At 42.4% G+C, this 16,828-nt stretch overlaps 1 protein-coding gene across 3 annotated transcripts in view; it reads right to left on the bottom strand.

Annotated features, from left to right (window-relative positions):
* The window catches only part of adcy6b (adenylate cyclase 6b), a 69,024-nt gene extending 52,630 nt beyond the window's left edge, over positions 1–16,394 (bottom strand). The window contains exons 1-3 of one of the 3 annotated variants that reach the window (XM_066670404.1): positions 16,124–16,394; positions 11,150–11,306; positions 6,700–7,588 (exon numbers count right to left, since the gene is read on the bottom strand). In XM_066670404.1, the coding sequence (XP_066526501.1) occupies positions 6,700–7,587 (888 nt within the window). In that variant the 5' untranslated portion in view covers position 7,588; positions 11,150–11,306; positions 16,124–16,394. Of the gene's footprint in view, positions 1–6,699; positions 7,589–11,149; positions 11,307–14,228; positions 14,251–14,754; positions 14,879–16,123 lie in introns of those variants that run through there. The other 2 variants (XM_066670405.1, XM_066670406.1) reach the window with 2 other exon arrangements.
* Positions 16,395–16,828: the final 434 nt, after the last annotated feature.

Genomic DNA, 16,828 nt, shown 5'->3' with positions numbered 1-16,828 from the left:
TAGAATAAACTACTGATTGTTGTGACGTTCAAAAACAATATCACCAACTTAACACAATGAAATTTTTAATGTGTTTGAATGAGAGTATCTTTGGCCTTTAAAAAAATTAATTACAGTTACAATTAAAGAATTTCAGACCCATCAAAGTGATTCATCTAAATGATATAACTGGTTCATTTTTATAGTCCCCTCCCCCTGGTGCACTGTGATGTAATAAAAACTCAAGATCATGTTTTCATTGTTTTAGTGTTCAGTCAATTTTTTGTTTACAACATCGTTTAAAAACAGCACAACTGTCATTGGTGTGTGAAAATGTCATTAAGAATGGACCAATAGAAATGATTCTGTATTATCCCACAGAAGAATTCTGGCTCAGTTCCCTCAAGGGAACTATAGTCTTTATAGAAATCACAGATTCAGAAAGACGTGGTTAAATTCCAAATCCAGCCATTGTGACTAGCTCCCAAATGGACTCTTAATTGCATTTATTGCATAAGGCTCTGCAACAGTGTGATTGGCTCGGTTGACCATGCGCCCACACCCACATGTACATACACACACACACACACACACCATTATGAGGCCATCAGCATGGCTTCTTTTTCCATACAAGGTGCTGTGAAGAGAAATTGGCTGAGTAGCCATGCTGTGAATAAATCCCACAAGAGGTTCCAAAACGCTCACTTTAATCCCGTCGAGGAAATCAAAGGCACTGCCACCTCAAGCTAACGTTCATGAAACAGACTTGTGGAAAAGTGGAAGAGAGAGAGAGAGGGAGAGAATGGGAAATGAAGAAGGAAAGAGGTAAAGGGTAAAAAGAATCTCTTCATTCAGCTGCATACGTCAAAACTAGGCTTTTCTACGCAACCGATTCACGGCTGCCACCATATTCAACCCCCTCTCAGCGTTTCCACACAAAGATGCTATTCTCTCCAGATGCAATGACCTCTAACCTTCAGACAAACTCAAAAAGAGAGGAGGAAAGAAAGAGAGAGGGAGAGAGAGAGAGAGAGAGAGGGAGGAGAGAAGCAGAGAGAGCTTATTGGTGATCCTACTAAATGAAGTGGCCTTGTCAGCTTAGCCCCTGCAGCCTAATGACGCCTATGAGTTGAACATCCACACAGACACACGCCTAAATGTACAGACAGCTCGCCAGACACAGACACAGACACAGACAATATGGCATCAGATTGAACAGAGGCTCATATTCACAAAAATTAATGAGCGAGGGGAAAGAATGAACGTCTAAATGACATTTCATTCAATAAAATGGGTGCTGTTACAGTGCTGTTTTAATAGAATACCATTGGACACAATGGCAGTGTAACATGTAAATAAGAAATTACCCTCTCTGCTGAGGAAGCTGTATGTGAAAAACACTGAAACTGTTGACTAAACCGATCCTGTAGTGAAGAGCTGTCACAGAGAACTGATTAAACTAATAGATTACACACCCATAGTGTGTTTTCGTGTGTGTGTGTGTGTGTGTGTGTGTGTCTAGGTATGCGAGAGGGAGGGAGAAAGAGAGTAAACAGGCTGTAAGGAAGAGATGGCAGAGATACGAAAGCATGACAACTGCAAATTACAGTCTATCAATTTTTCAGACTCAGTGCTATTGTAGACAGAAAACAACAGACACTAGAGAAAAGATTCTGCGACAAAAGGAAACGCCTCTCTCTACAGTCTCTGAGCTCTGAAAATAAAAGAATTAAGATATTAATTGCGAACATTTCAACAAAATAAGGTCCAAACCTGTGTTTAGAACCAAGAATTTAATTCTGAACACTGAATGTAGTGCGCCAGAATGTCTCATCAGTACTAAAGTGTGGTTTAATACAAAGAAAGTATAAAGTCCATCCATCCATCCATTATCTGTAACCCTTATCCAATTCAGGGTCATGGTGGGTCCAGAGCCTACCTGGAATCATTGTGCGCAAGGCGGGAATACACCCTAGAGGGGGCGCCAGTTCTTCACAGGGCAACACACACTCACACATTCACTCACACAGTCACACGTACGGACACTTTTGAGTCGCCAATCCACCTACCAACGTGTGTTTTTGGACTGTGGGAGGAAACCGGAGCACCCGGAGGAAACCCACGTGGACACAGGGAGAACACACCACACTCCTCACAGACAGTCACCCGGAGGAAACCCACGCAGACACAGGGAGAACACACCAACTCCTCACAGACAGTCACCCGGAGGAAACACACGCAGACACAGGGAGAACACACCACACTCCTCACAGACAGTCACCCGGAGGAAACACACGCAGACACAGGGAGAACACACCACACTCCTCACAGACAGTCACCCGGAGGAAACACACGCAGACACAGGGAGAACACACCACACTCCTGACAGACAGTCAGGAAACCCACGCAGACACAGGGAGAACACACCACACTCCTCACAGACAGTCACCCGGAGCGGGAATCGAACCCACAACCTCCAGGCCCCTGGAGCTGTGTGACTGCGACACCACCGAAAGTAAAAAGTAAGAAATTTAAATACTGTGTTTTAATCACATTCTGTATATCATTCTCAGACTGAATTACTGATCTTTATTAACTATAACACCTTTTTCAGTTTAAAAGAATAGACTGCTTTTTGCAGATGGCTGAAGTCTCAGTCTGCATATAGTTGAAAATGTTTTTCCACAGACCGGACGTGCATCAAACCACAATCGGAGCAACACTGTCCAAATAGAGAACTTTTGGGCAAGAGTGAATCACTCAAATAGATCACACTCCTAGTACTGGGATTTCCAAGCACACACACCATCTAAAAAAACACTGAACTGGGGGATTTTCCTCATCTCTTCCCACATTGATGGTGGGGATTTCTGCACCAGGTCACATTCCACAGCAGCCAGTCAGCACCAAGGCCAAAATCATACAGAGCGTGACATGGCCACGGCCGTGGACTTCAATCCCTGCATCGATCGCCTGAAGGGTTTGAACTTGATCCCAAATGTCGATGACGAAAATCTACCAGCACATGCTGTGGGGCATGGGGCCAGTCGATCGGTGCCATTATCCGGATCCATTCCCACCACACAGAGCGCCCACGGCTCAGCTTTCCAAGGTCCAAACCCGCAAAGTCACAAGCTCATTGAACCAGCATTAACCTGAACTACGTCAGCATTAGCGCTCATGGCTAACAACCTGGACATGTGTTTCAGTTGTGGATCAAGTCATATTGTAATTCACTTTCCCCCCGCGCTCCATTTTAGATGTTTCTAAAGTTGAACGTGAAACATCCCTCAAAACATCCCTTTAGCCTGTCTTATGTATTTTAAATTACTTAATCAACATCTTCTGAGATGCACCTACTGTAAAAAAAAAAAACACCCACAAAACTAAATGGGCTGCTCTAAAGCAGTCACACAGGCCCAAAGGTCACCATGCCTGATGCCAAGTGTCAGCTGGTGGGTAAAATGAGCAGAGTTTCACTGCTGTAGACTGAATAGATGTGTATGTAAGCAGTTAATCAAAAGCTGAACCATTTTTTGTGGCTTAGATTCCACATAGGTAGCTCATGAACTGGTCCGTTTTAAAACATTTACAATGTTTATACACTGCACAAACCCCTTTCGTTTAATTTAAAAAGGCCTAGAAAATTCATTTTCCATGATACAAGCCCTCGGAAACAGAATTAAGATCAAAGTGAAGTTTTCTCATTTTGCGAGCTGTGGAGATGCGAGTTAATTGGTCCTCACGGGGGCTGTGTTCAAGTATGCACCTTTTAAAGATTCCTCCAATTCATTACTTATGTGCGAAAATAAATATGGTGCACGATTATTATGTGGATGATGAAGCGCATGTTCTTGAACTAAAACGTCCAGTGGATTAAAAAAATAAGTTTCAGAGAAAGACGGCTCCTCTAAGTCACGTGTGTTTAATTGTCAGACACACTCTCGAGACCCCAAAAATAAAATCCTTAGCAGTTTCTCTCTTGTGCCTATATTTTCCACTAGTTTTAAGTCCACCCTAAGCCAGGACTGCAGACAGTGAGCAGTATTATGCTGTTATCTGTCACCATGTCATCTGTGAAACATGCGGCTGACTCGAACACAACACGAGCCGTGAGCTCTGAGAGAGCAGCACCATTAATTTTAGCTCTGAAAAGGGGAAAGAATGTAAAGTGTGTCGCTAACTTACACACACGGCCTTAACATATATAACACGAGGTCACAGAGCTTTCTGATAAGATTATGTAACACAACATCTATTATTGACCTGAACAAACTAATTTACCCAGTTTTCCACTTGTGCTGGAGCTGAGAGACCTACAAAGTAATGGAAGCTAATGCGTTAGCATTTTTGCTAACTGCCTTCCAGATCATCACACTTAAATCCAAACAACCAGACCTGCTTTTATGGTTCCTGATGTTTATGACATTAATACTAATTTAAAATTGGACCTTTAACATGTCCTTTCTTATAATCTAATGTGTACCTGAGGACTTCAAATCTAATTTAGATTGATTCGGTTATAGGAGAATTGTGCTGCCCTCCAGTCATTTCATAAATAATGTATTTATGAGCGCACATGAATGCAAACCCAAATTTATAATTACTCATTGGAAACTAGTTTTTCTCTCAGCCCCAGCTTTCCAAATGGCAACAAATACACAGTAGTAACCACTGAGAGTTGTACTGGTAACAGTTACTTTGCTGTGTATGGACACATATGAATATACGAATGTTTTGAACAAGGTTCTTTACAGTATTTGTTATTTCATATAGCATTGCTTTCCAATGGGGCGGCACGGTGGCGCAGCAGGTAGTGTCGCAGTCACACAGCTCCAGGGACCTGGAGGTTGTGGGTTCGATTCCCACACCGGGTGACTGACTGTGATGAGTGTGGTGTGTTCTCCCTGTGTCCACGTTGGTGCTCCGGAGCACCAACGGAGCACCTCCAGGTGCTCCGGTTTCCTCCCACAGTCCAAAAACACACGTTGGTAGGTGGATTGGCGACTCAAAAGTAGGTGTGAGTGAATGTGTGTGTGTTGCCCTGTGAAGGACTGGTGCCCCCTCCAGGGTGTATTCCCCCCTTGCGCCCAATGATTCCAGGTAGGCTCTGGACCCACCGTGACCCTGAATTGGATAAGCGCTTACAGACAATGAATGAATGAATGAATGAATGCTTTCCAATGAAAAACATGCATCTCCAAAATAATGACTGTACAGGTGAAGGAAAAAACCTTCTTAACTTTCAATGGAAGACAATAAAAAAGATTTCATTAGATTTTTTAAGTAATTGTGGTGCATTTCTATTGGTCCATTCATCATGATTATTTCACACATTGTGAAGGACAACTAAAAATCCACAAAAATGCAAATACACGGGTCTCATCGGAAGGCAACAATATATGTTAGCAGATTTCTATTCTTATTTCTATGTTCTTATAGTAGTTCTAGGCGATATGAGCGCAAATCTATATCACGATTAATTGTACATTTTACCACGATTACGATTAATGAACGATTATTTTGTTTTTGTATTTTTGACTCTCATAGTTCAGTAACAAGGCTTGTGCTGTAAGTATGCTGCAGTATTAAATATGGGATATTTTTCTAATGTTGCTGGGGGCTTGCTCCTCTCATGTTTTTTGAGCACTGTCGACTTAATTATAGTTAAAACAGAGCACGTCCAAACCACAGACGCTGTGTTTTTCTTTGGTACTAGCTTCTCAAGTTGCTTGGTCAGCCTCTCCATTTAGGTTGCTTCTATGTGGCAGATAGGGGCATGATCACGTGACTGCAGCTTGGTAGAGTGGTTTTAAAAAGACAGTACATGAACGCACAGTAGGAACATAAAAGGATAAGAATAATCAATATAACCGATATACACAAGATTATGTCGATCAGAATGTTGATTTCGATTAATTTTTTGATTAATTGCCCAGCCCTATCTTACAGCTAGGTTTGTGTAAGCTTTTGTAGTCTAAGAATAGATTAATTATTGCATATACTCTATATTTTTACTGTATTTTCGCTACTGGTTGCTATCTATCTATCTTTGGGTTGTTTTCAACTGATATTTAAATAATAATCAATGTACTGAGAAAACCAATGATGCAGCACTAAAACTAATTTACTGTTCCTTTTGGCTTTGTAAAGTACTTTGAATCACTTTTGTATGAAAGGTGCTCTATAAATAAAGTTGCATTGCTTTGCCTAATGTTTAAAGTTAAGGTTTGATTAATCCCTTTACATCCCAGGCTTATTGCACAGTAACTCTCAGGACTGGGCAGTACGGCGGCACAACATGTAATGTCACTGTTACATAGCTCCAGGGACCCACCACAACCGAGAACAGGGTAATGAATGAATGAATGAATTACCTCTCTGGACTCTAATGCAACTGGCAGAGTGGTTACTAAGTTGTAAATGTGTATACAACATGTGATGGAGGGCACACAAACCTTTGCGTACAGACTTAAATATCACCTCTCCGAGGGAAAATGGAGGGAAAATGGTGGCAGGGGAAATGAAGAAAGAAGTGTTTTTCCTCAATATCCACAACTTAAGTGTCCACCTAACCTGCGTGTTCTCCTTGAGCACCAATATGGCTGCCTGCTGCTCCAGGTGTATGTCCTCTCAATTTGACCAAACTGTGTGGTATTGCTGTGCAATGACAATCATTCAGGAATTTACAAGGTCCTCATACTCTTTTCCCTCTCTTACCTGCTTCCAGAGAAAGGCGTCCTCCAGGTTGAGCTTCCAGGCCGTGACGAGGTGGATGGTGGACAGCACCACTCCGCTGAGGACCGCTGCTCTCATGCGCACCGGCAGCAAGGTGTAGATGATGTAGACAAAAAAGATGGACCACCAGACTCCTTCAGAGGCGCTGCGGGGGTCCACCCTGAGCACCCCGAACACCTGCACCACCACCAGCACAGCCATCACCAGATAACTCACAATCCACATACAGTCCTGGTGAAAACCGTTTCTGTTGCAGAGCACCATCATGGTCAGAAAGAGTGCCATGGCCACGGAGAGCACCGAAGTGTAGGCCTTGTCTGGATGTCCATGGACACAGTGGAAGGCCAGCATGACCCCACACACCAGCACAAGGACGCCCATCAGCATGGTCAGCGAGCTCTGGTTCAGTCTGAAGAAATAGCGCTGATAGAGGCGTTCCAGCTTGGCCGAGCGGAACTGTTTGGACTGGAAAACGTAAGCCAGCTGCCTCAAGCACCCTAAAACAAGCCTAGCCGCCGACCCCCGTTTCTCCCCTTCTTGACCGTCCTCACCCTCCTGTTCCTCCTTTATCCTTTTGGACTCTCCATCCTCAAAAGCCAGGTCCACTGCCCTGGAGCCCACATAGTGGTCCTCGTGCCACACGCAGCGTGTGCTGAAGTTGCTGCTGCCAGCTCCGCCCCCTCCATGTGGGCGGGGCTGACGGGCCGGTGGAGGAGCATCAGCGGCCTCAGGGTCCCGCAGGCAGCTCATGTAGCGAGGGCTCCACAGGGACGAGCCCCTCTTGCGCCGCCACTTGCGCCCATTGCACTCTCCCCATGCCGTTTTGTGGTCATCTGCCCGCGCCACTAAAAACCCACTGACCCAAGACATCCTGTGGAAAACACACAACACACATGGCAACAATTCATTCAATTCATCGGCTATTAGATTTGCCACATCAATCTACATGGATTTTTTATTTTTTCATTTCAATTTCTGATTCTTATGATATCTAAATATTTTCCTAGGCTTTGTCAACACCTTGAATGTTAAAACATTTCCTAGCACAGATATCCCAAAGATTAACAGCATAAAAATTAGTATTACCTGGAAGTAAGATACTATTTCATTATGGCTGCTATTCAAAGGGTGATAAGGTTAAATCTTTAGTGCTCTTCCTCACTTTGGATGCTGGAAATGACTCCTTGTCTTACATGTTAACAACTACTTGGATGTTTTTAAATAATCCCCTGAGGAATGATTAACAGCTTAAATGTTTGTATTATTTTGAAGTAAAATATTATTCAGTTAAGCTGCTATTCATTAGTTGAATGTGGTATTTTTTGTACTTGTCCTCAGTGCTGAAAAAAAGCTCCTAAGCTTTATCAATTCTTGGAGGTTTTCAAATTTGCTAGCGCTGAGTTTCCCAAGAATTGATTAACAGCTTAGAGGTGCTCTTCCTCCGTTAGGGTGCAGGAAAAGTCCAGGCTCGAGTATAATCCTTCTTTTTAATCTTTCTTGTAGTTGTAACTACCTGTGCATAAGGCTTTTTCTGAGGTGCTGGAGCTCAGGAATGTTCTAATGCTTGTGGCACGGTGGCGCAACAGGTAGTGTTGCAGTCACACAGCTCCAGGGGCCTGGAGGTTGTGGGTTCGATTTCCGCTCCAGGTGACTGTCTGTGAGGAGTGTGGTGTGTTCTCCCTGTGTCTGCGTGGGTTTCCTCCGGGTGACTGTCTGTGAGGAGTGTGGTGTGTTCTCCCTGTGTCTGCGTGGGTTTCCTCCGGGTGACTGTCTGTGAGGAGTGTGGTGTGTTCTCCCTGTGTCTGCGTGGGTTTCCTCCGGGTGACTGTCTGTGAGGAGTTGGTGTGTTCTCCCCGTGTCCGCGTGGGTTTCCTCCGGGTGCTCCGGTTTCCTCCCACAGTCCAAAAATACATGTTGGTAGGTGGATTGGCGACTCAAAAGTGTCCGTAGGTGTGAGTGTGTGAGTGAATGTGTGTGTGTGTGTTGCCCTGTGAAGGACTGGCGCCCCCTCCAGGGTGTATTCCCGCCTTGCGCCACTGTGTATGTGCATTAAGAACAGCTTCTTATTTACACTGGTGGTCTGGCATTAGGCAAAGACTATTGAAAACACACAGAAATATAACAGCAACACAAAATGTTAAGAAAGTGATGACAAGACAAAAAAAATACAAAAACGAAATTCGACTTGGGGATAAATGTATACAATCTTAATAGTTTTTTGCGGTGAGTCCCAGTCTTTGGCTGCGGCTGACTGAAACAAACCATGTCTCAGTTATCAACCTCAAATAAACAAGCAAATGTTAAGAGGCAAGGCAAGCTCTCATCTTATAACACTCATGCTGAAATCTTGCCTCTAAACTATTGCTTGTTTATTTGAGGTTGATAAATAAGACATGGCGTTTCATTCACTATTCGAACAGGATTAGTGTTAACTGTGAACATGGGGTAAAGTAATTATTACTGGAGATTCTCTGTGGTTTTTACTTTTCAATCTCATTCAATCAGACAATTTCAGTCATTTTTCTTGAGTGTGCGCTCCTGATTCAGGAAAGATTCCTAAGCATTTTACCTACTGTAAACAAGCAGTAAAAATAACCCCAGTTTATAATAATCCTGTGTGAATTGACATGTGGGTTCCGTCATAGCCCAATGACAGAAACCAGTTTTTAGCGGGTTTCTCGAGACTGGAGTAGCTGGAGGAGGCATTTAGTCATGAAATATATGTTTCAATACGAGGATAAGCTCAGCTATTGAACCACGCACCACACTCAAATCCACAAGACGACTTAAAGGATCACTCAAACGAGAGAAATGTCTAGAAACTGTAGGTAGGGTTGTGGGGAGTGTGGTGTGTTCTCCCTGTTTCTGCGTGGGTTTCCTCCGGGTGACTGTCTGTGAGGAGTGTGGTGTGTTCTCCCTGTGTCTGCGTGGGTTTCCTCCGGGTGACTGGTTGTGAGGAGTGTGGTGTGTTCTCCCTGTGTCTGCGTGGGTTTCCTCCGGGTGACTGTCGGTGAGGAGTGTGGTGTGTTCTCCCTGTGTCTGCGTGGGTTTCCTCCGGGTGACTGTCTGTGAGGAGTGTGGTGTGTTCTCCCTGTGTCTGCGTGGGTTTCCTCCGGGTGACTGTCTGTGAGGAGTGTGGTGTGTTCTCCCTGTGTCTGCGTGGGTTTCCTCCGGGTGACTGTCTGTGAGGAGTGTGGTGTGTTCTCCCTGTGTCTGCGTGGGTTTCCTCCGGGTGACTGTCTGTGAGGAGTTGGTGTGTTCTCCCTGTGTCTGCGTGGGTTTCCTCCGGGTGCTCCGGTTTTCTCCCACAATCCAAAAAACACACGTTGGTAGGTGGATTGGCGTCTCAAAAGTGTCCGTAGGTGTGAGTGAACGTGTGAGTGTGTGTTGCCCTGTGAAGGACTGGCACCCCCTCCAGGGTGTATTCCCACCTTGCGCCCAATGATTCCAGGTAGGCTCTGGACCCTCTGCGACCCTGAACTGATTAAGCAGTTACAGATAATGAATAAATAAATGACTGAATGAATCCTGAGTTTGTTGTGGGCTGCCTAAGTCTGATAACTTGGGATATAATGAACCATTGACATTTTGGTCCACATTTGATGTCATGTGCAAAGAGTTTGGAATTAGAACCCCCTCCACTTATGTGAATGTCTCCCATCACAGCACTGGACACGCAATAATGTGAGAGCACAAAAACAAGGCTAAACAGCATAACACATACAAGATTGGAGAAATAACTGTATTGAGCTAATAACAGCTATAACGAGAACAGAGAAGGAAGACAATTAAGCAACAAATGCTGAAACGTCCTGTACACTTTCTGTTATATTCACTATTTCCATTTCATTAAAGTATCACTATGTAATATTTTTACTATAACATTATGGCTTTAAAATCACTGTGATGCTTCACTGACTTGTAACAGGGAGGACAGAGCCTCTTTCATCGCTACTCTGGGCTCAGCACTACAGAAACTGCACTATGTAATGTTTGGAAGAGGGTAGGAAACCAGTAATCTCTCACACCCTCCCTGTTATTTCGGTACAGTGCTGTAAATATGAAATACACTAGGGGGTGCCCCAAAAGCAAAGCACCGAAATCCTAATAACTTTAATATATATAGTGCCTTTCTCACTTTTGCAAATCTTACCTAATGTTTCTTTAAGACCCCACTGTATCAACTTGTGAAAAAGGGGTATATGTAACCTTTAAATCATAATAACAAGAAACGGTCTCACTATGCAAGCAGATGAAATTACAAAAATATTGGAGGTCATTATTTTAATATTATATTAATGGGAAACTTTACCATTGTTATTGAATAATTAAAAAAATGGCAATATATTTTTAATAGGAACTGATTAAATTAAAGATCAGAAAAACAAAAGCAGGTCGCTGAAGTGTGAAGTTCTTTGAGAGGTCTGGTTACCTGAGTGTCTTCCTCCTGGTTTTTCAGTGCTGCTCTCCTCGGCCAGGCCCAGCATTTATGAACCAGCGTGCAGAACTAATGGCACCCACTTAAACGGACGGTCAATAATAGAGTCCTGCTGTGCTCCAGGAACTCTGCATCCCTGACTGAGCTGGATCTGTCCGTACAAAGAAAGAGAGACGGACAACAAGACACAGGACAAGAACACATGATTAGATCTGGACAGGAGCGCGCCACATGCTGCGTGTTATGAGTAAACAACGGCATATATCTGTCATTGCAAGGCCAGAGCACAGAAGGAAAACAAAGCTTCCTAGCTTTAACATAGCAGTACATTACACAGGAAGTGAAAGGACACAGATCACTTACAGCTGCTTAGACTTTTAAACACCTGCGCACATATCAAAGCATTTCACAGATTTTCTCTAAAACTGTCACAACATGGAGCCAGAGGGGAAAACAAAGTCCTTAATGTCTACGGCATTTTCAGTCGTTCAAGTTACTGAAACATATGAAGCCCATGAATGAGAGACTAATATTTTTCAGATTTTCATCAACACTACAAACTTTATATATGATACATGCATAAAATAATAATAATAATAATAATAATAATATATACTCTGCTGCTTGTCCAATAATTTTTATATTTACTTTCATTAATTACATATTTTCTATTTTATTTTTTGTCCTCTCTGTCTGTCTCTCTCTCTCTCTGTCTGTCTCTCTCTCTCTGTCTGTCTCTCTCTCTCTCTGTCTGTCTGTCCTCTCTCTTTCTGTCTGTCTCTCTCTCTGTGTCTGTCTCTCTCTCTCTGTCTGTCTGTCTCTCTCTCTGTCTGTCTGTCTCTCTCTCTGTCTGTCTGTCTCTCTCTCTGTGTCTGTCTGTCTGTCTCTCTCTCTCTCTCTCTCACATACATATATATATATTTTTTTATCTTATGTACACTGTAATATTCTATTGTTTCCTTAGTAATTATAGTCTTACCCTTCAGTAAATACCTGCCTCACCACAAGCATTTCAATGCATAATTGTCCTGACACCTTATGCAAATGACAAAACCTTGACCTTGAATTAATAATAATAATAATAATAGTACATTCTATTATAATAAATATGCATAGAAACATGAACAATACAACAGAATCCATTAAAGTTTTTAACAACACTAATCATTCATTAAGCAGATCGGAAAAGGTTAGTTTTGAGAAGTGATTGGGAAGAGATTTCCAAAGGGAAAAAGCAGCAACTGAAAAAGCTGTCCCTTGAGATTCTTGCAAATGTAAATTGTAGTGAAAACGTCTGCAACGAGAATAGGAGCAGAGATGAGTAAGTGCCATTGCAAGCACTCAACATGCCCTGGTAAGTGTCCTGGTGACAGAGAGGGATCTCTTTATCAGGATCTCCCCAGGTGAGAGGATGAGGACCCTAACTATAACTACAGTACTCTTCACCTTGACCTGTGTTCAGAAAAAAAAAATCATTTCTGTTTTTTTGTTTTCTTTCCTGCTGCGAAACACCTGACTCATCTCATGAGTTGGGTTTGCTGATTCCTGGTCCCAGCACACCTCTACCAGGTATTCAGGCCTAGAATACAGCGCTAATGTAGACCATCTGCCGGCTCCTGAGAACTGTGTCAAAAAAATAACCTGACCTAATGTGTCACTGCAGGGATAAGACAAAGAGTGTAGAGCGTAACGTCCCCAGCACTGAGACGGACGAGGCGCCACAGAGCAGTCAACACTCCACATTCCGATATCTTATTGCTGTACAATGAAAAACTTCCTTAACTGAAAATGGAAGTCAACGTAAACATTTCAATTCCAAGGTATTTTGGAGCATTTCTGCCAGTCCATTCATCACACAATGTGAAGGACAGCCGCTGTGGAGATACGTGTTTTTATTTGGACAGTGACGTTACGTATTCTATTTACACTGACGCAATACGCGACATACACTGAGCCTTCTGAGTTTCTTTAGTTTTGTCTAAATCAACGTTATCTGTTAGTACCAAACACTGTATCTCACAAATGATAACTAAGAGTTTAGAGGAAAACTTTGTGAACTTTGTCAGTGAAAAAAAAAACGCTTTCCAAACAATTTTGCACAATTCCTATTGCACCATTCATCACGAAATTCACAGAACTGCTAAGTCCAGCTGGTATTTTTCAAATTCTGTTTTAAAAAAAGGAGAAATACACAACAATAATCTTTCCAACAGCAACATTTTGATACTGATTAAAACTTAAGAGCTTTTTATATTAAAACAATAAAGTATCCCAGTGCCAAAAAGTGAAGCATTCAATTTACTTCATTCAAAAACATCACTCTCTCATGAATAAAATATATTACATCAACATGTCACATACACGTTGTTGCCAAAAGTGAGTGAACTGAAAGACAAATGCCTGCTGACACGCTGTATTCATGTGGAAATAATCTGAACCAAACCATTTCAATGACTTATTTTTCCAGTGCAAAGATCCCAAAGGTCCCTTTAAACAGACAGTCCACAGTCTATAAATGACAGAGTTCGGTGCAGTACATAAACATAGCTACAGATTCCAAACTTACAAATCACTGCATATAAGGACCCCAGACACTAAAAACAGCCCAATTTTAATTACATTGTTATTCCGATGTCACAGAAATACACAGCATTTTAAACTCATCCATTCCCATTAAAGTCAAAGCATGCATACAAGTCAGCCGATCAGATATACATATACATATATATATATATATATATATATATATATACAAATGTCAGTTGCTTAACAACCACCTTCAGTGTAAATCGTTGTGTTGTTTATTTGCTAGAAGATGTATCATGAGTGAATAACGACGCCATACACTGGCTGAGCATTTGCCCTTTGAATCTGGAGATCTCCAAACACAGTCTCAGAAGCGTGGATTTACACAGCCAAGGTTTCTTACGTCATACACTTAAAGAACCAATTCTGTACAGCTTCAGGTGAGCAGCAGAGGGGTAAGCTGAGGTTCAAGTTTTACTTTCTCCTGTAAAGCTGCCATTTGGAGATACAAGGTTTTATTCCATGGGAATGCACTCAAATTTCTTACTTGTAAAAAAGGGCGTTTTTCTCTGGGGTTTTTTTTTCCTCAACTCGCCCCCTGTAGAGTGGACCACCTGGATAGTGACTGCAGGCAATCCAAGGCCCCTCATGCAGGATAAGGCCTCTTTAATAGAGTCTATTCTTCCAATTCTGTGTTTGTAGATCCTGAAGTGTAGCAAAGCCTGTTAGTACTCTCTTCAGCATTTCAATACAGCCACATACCCTCACACACACACACGCCTCACAGGTCCAATTACATAAGTCACCATAACACAAGCTACCACCATAAAAAGAGTCTACGCCAAAACACACACAAGAAACTTTTGACACTTTACACAGAAGAAAAGTAGAACAGTAAAGTTTGCCTAGGATTTATAGCTACAGTTGAGCCATATATAACTGTATTGTTTGCCTACTATCATGTGTCTATTTATAGAACAGTGCGAAATACAAGACCAACCTTCACTGATTAAAAAAGTACCTGGGTAGATTTTACAAATGAATTATATGTTTAAAATGTTTGGTATTTATACCGTTATATATTGTTATCGTTATATTTATTTAGTGTGACCAGACGTCCTCTTTTACCCGGACATGTCCTCTTTTTGAAACTTAAAAAAAATGTCCGGGCGGAATTTCACAAACGTCCGGGGTTTTGTTTTTCTAGAGCTTACATAGAACTTCGAGAAGTTTCGTTCACAAACTAGTCCCGCCCCCCACTCCGTTTGGTTCGCTTGAGTGAGAAGTGGGCGTGGCGAAGTAGCCTAAAATCTTCTGATTGGACGGTCTGACTGTAGAGCTACCGTTATTGGTCGATAACCTTCTCTGTAAACATTTAATTGGTCAGCCTGCACGTCAGTAGTCGTCCACACCCCCTGGGATATTTGGGAACCATTTCTGGTGTATTGGGTCTGATCCCTTAAGTGAATTGTGGGTAATACTCCAGCTAGCAGGGACACTTGTGTATGTACTTGTGGGTTTTTTTGTCCAGTTTTTACAAAGACATACACACAGTTTTCGGTGAGGTGGTCAGTCCAGTGCAAGGCTGGACAAAAACACCTGTTGGCTTTGTAAGGTTGCTGCGAGTTCCTTTTCAATATCCTCCAATAACAGATTACACCTCACTTTACCAGTTTTTTTCCCCTCACTTGTTTTATTTTGTTTAATTCCATTGTTCAAGAGAATTACAAATTTGCTTAAATGTGTGTAAATTTAATAAATGAAGGGTGATCCCTGACCTCGCACACTTTGGTCAATACTGGTTTAAATAGGCTTCTATTCGAATGTTCCGTTCCACCTTAAAATGTGCAGCAGTTACATTACATTAAACGGCACCATGGCACCATTTAAGGTGGAACGCATTTTTTAAAGAAGGTACAACTTCATTTTCGTTAGGACTAACGTTAGCTACAAGACTTCACTAGAACTTCCAGGTCTACACTGTGGCACTGAGTGTAAACATCTCTAGTGAGCTTAAGTTTTCTTCAACAGAAAGTAGAGCAGCGTAACCGCCCTCTGAGGTGTTATTTGCGAACTTCAAACTCGCTACGGTCTAATGTTTAAAGCCAATTCATCTTATATTTCACCTCCAGAGCAGCAGCGACCGGTGAACAGCGGTCAGTGCTGTGTCCTGTAAACCCAGAGCTGAGGTAAGAGCTGAGAGAAATGATCCTCAGAGCAATGCAGTGCAGTGTTTACCTCTAGAATGCGCGCCTTCCAGCCGAGCTAGATATAGTGTGTTCTACACCACACTGGGCAACGTTGCCGTGTTAACATTAAATAAGTGAAACGTGAGATGTTGGTGCTGCTGTGGCTGCTAACAACAACACAGCACATCAAACCGTACACACACACACACATTACTACAGTGAGACGTAGCGAGGTTTATTCAGTAGCACTCACCATGCAGTCGTCCTCCCCAGCAGCTCAGCGGCTTCATACCTTAAACACACACACACAAGCACACATTTACAGTCTCTGCTCTTCCCGCAGGACACACACACACACTCGCAGAGAAAGAGGCAGACTGCGATATGTCCTCTGGTTGTGATTTTGCAGTGTCCTGTCCTCTCTGTCTCTCTCTAAAGCTGGATCAGAGTCGGAAGGACACCTACAGGACACAGACTGCATGACTGCTGTAGTAATACAGTAAAGGGTCACTGTGGACTTCTCTTGTCCTTTATACCTACAAGGTTAGTACACGGTTGACATTACACTGTAAAGTAATGACGCATCTAAGTGAAATTTCTCCTGAAATTGAAACTGAAATTCAGGAAACAGTTTGAATGTAAACCACACAAAAAAAAAACCCCAAACAAACAAACCCAAAAAGGGAAAGAAAACCCAGTCAATTACAATAAACACCTGAAATTCTGAACCCTAACCATAAAGTTCATCTCCAGTGTAAATATGTGTTGTTGTTTATATGCTAGAAGTATCACGTGCTATATAAGCAGTCTACACCATGATTTCTTCCCAAAAAAAATCAGCAAATTCAGATAGCCAATGTTTCTGATGTCATAAACCTAAGGAGTCAATCTCATCAAAATGTTGGGGGGGGATTTCCATGTCATTAGCATGATGCTAAGATGAAAAGGCCAGAGGTGA

Source organism: Hoplias malabaricus, chromosome 5, assembly GCF_029633855.1.
Source record: "Hoplias malabaricus isolate fHopMal1 chromosome 5, fHopMal1.hap1, whole genome shotgun sequence".
Lineage (NCBI taxonomy): Eukaryota > Metazoa > Chordata > Actinopteri > Characiformes > Erythrinidae > Hoplias > Hoplias malabaricus.
Note: the sequence above shows the minus strand (reverse complement) of the source record. Positions and strands in the feature narration are given on the sequence as shown.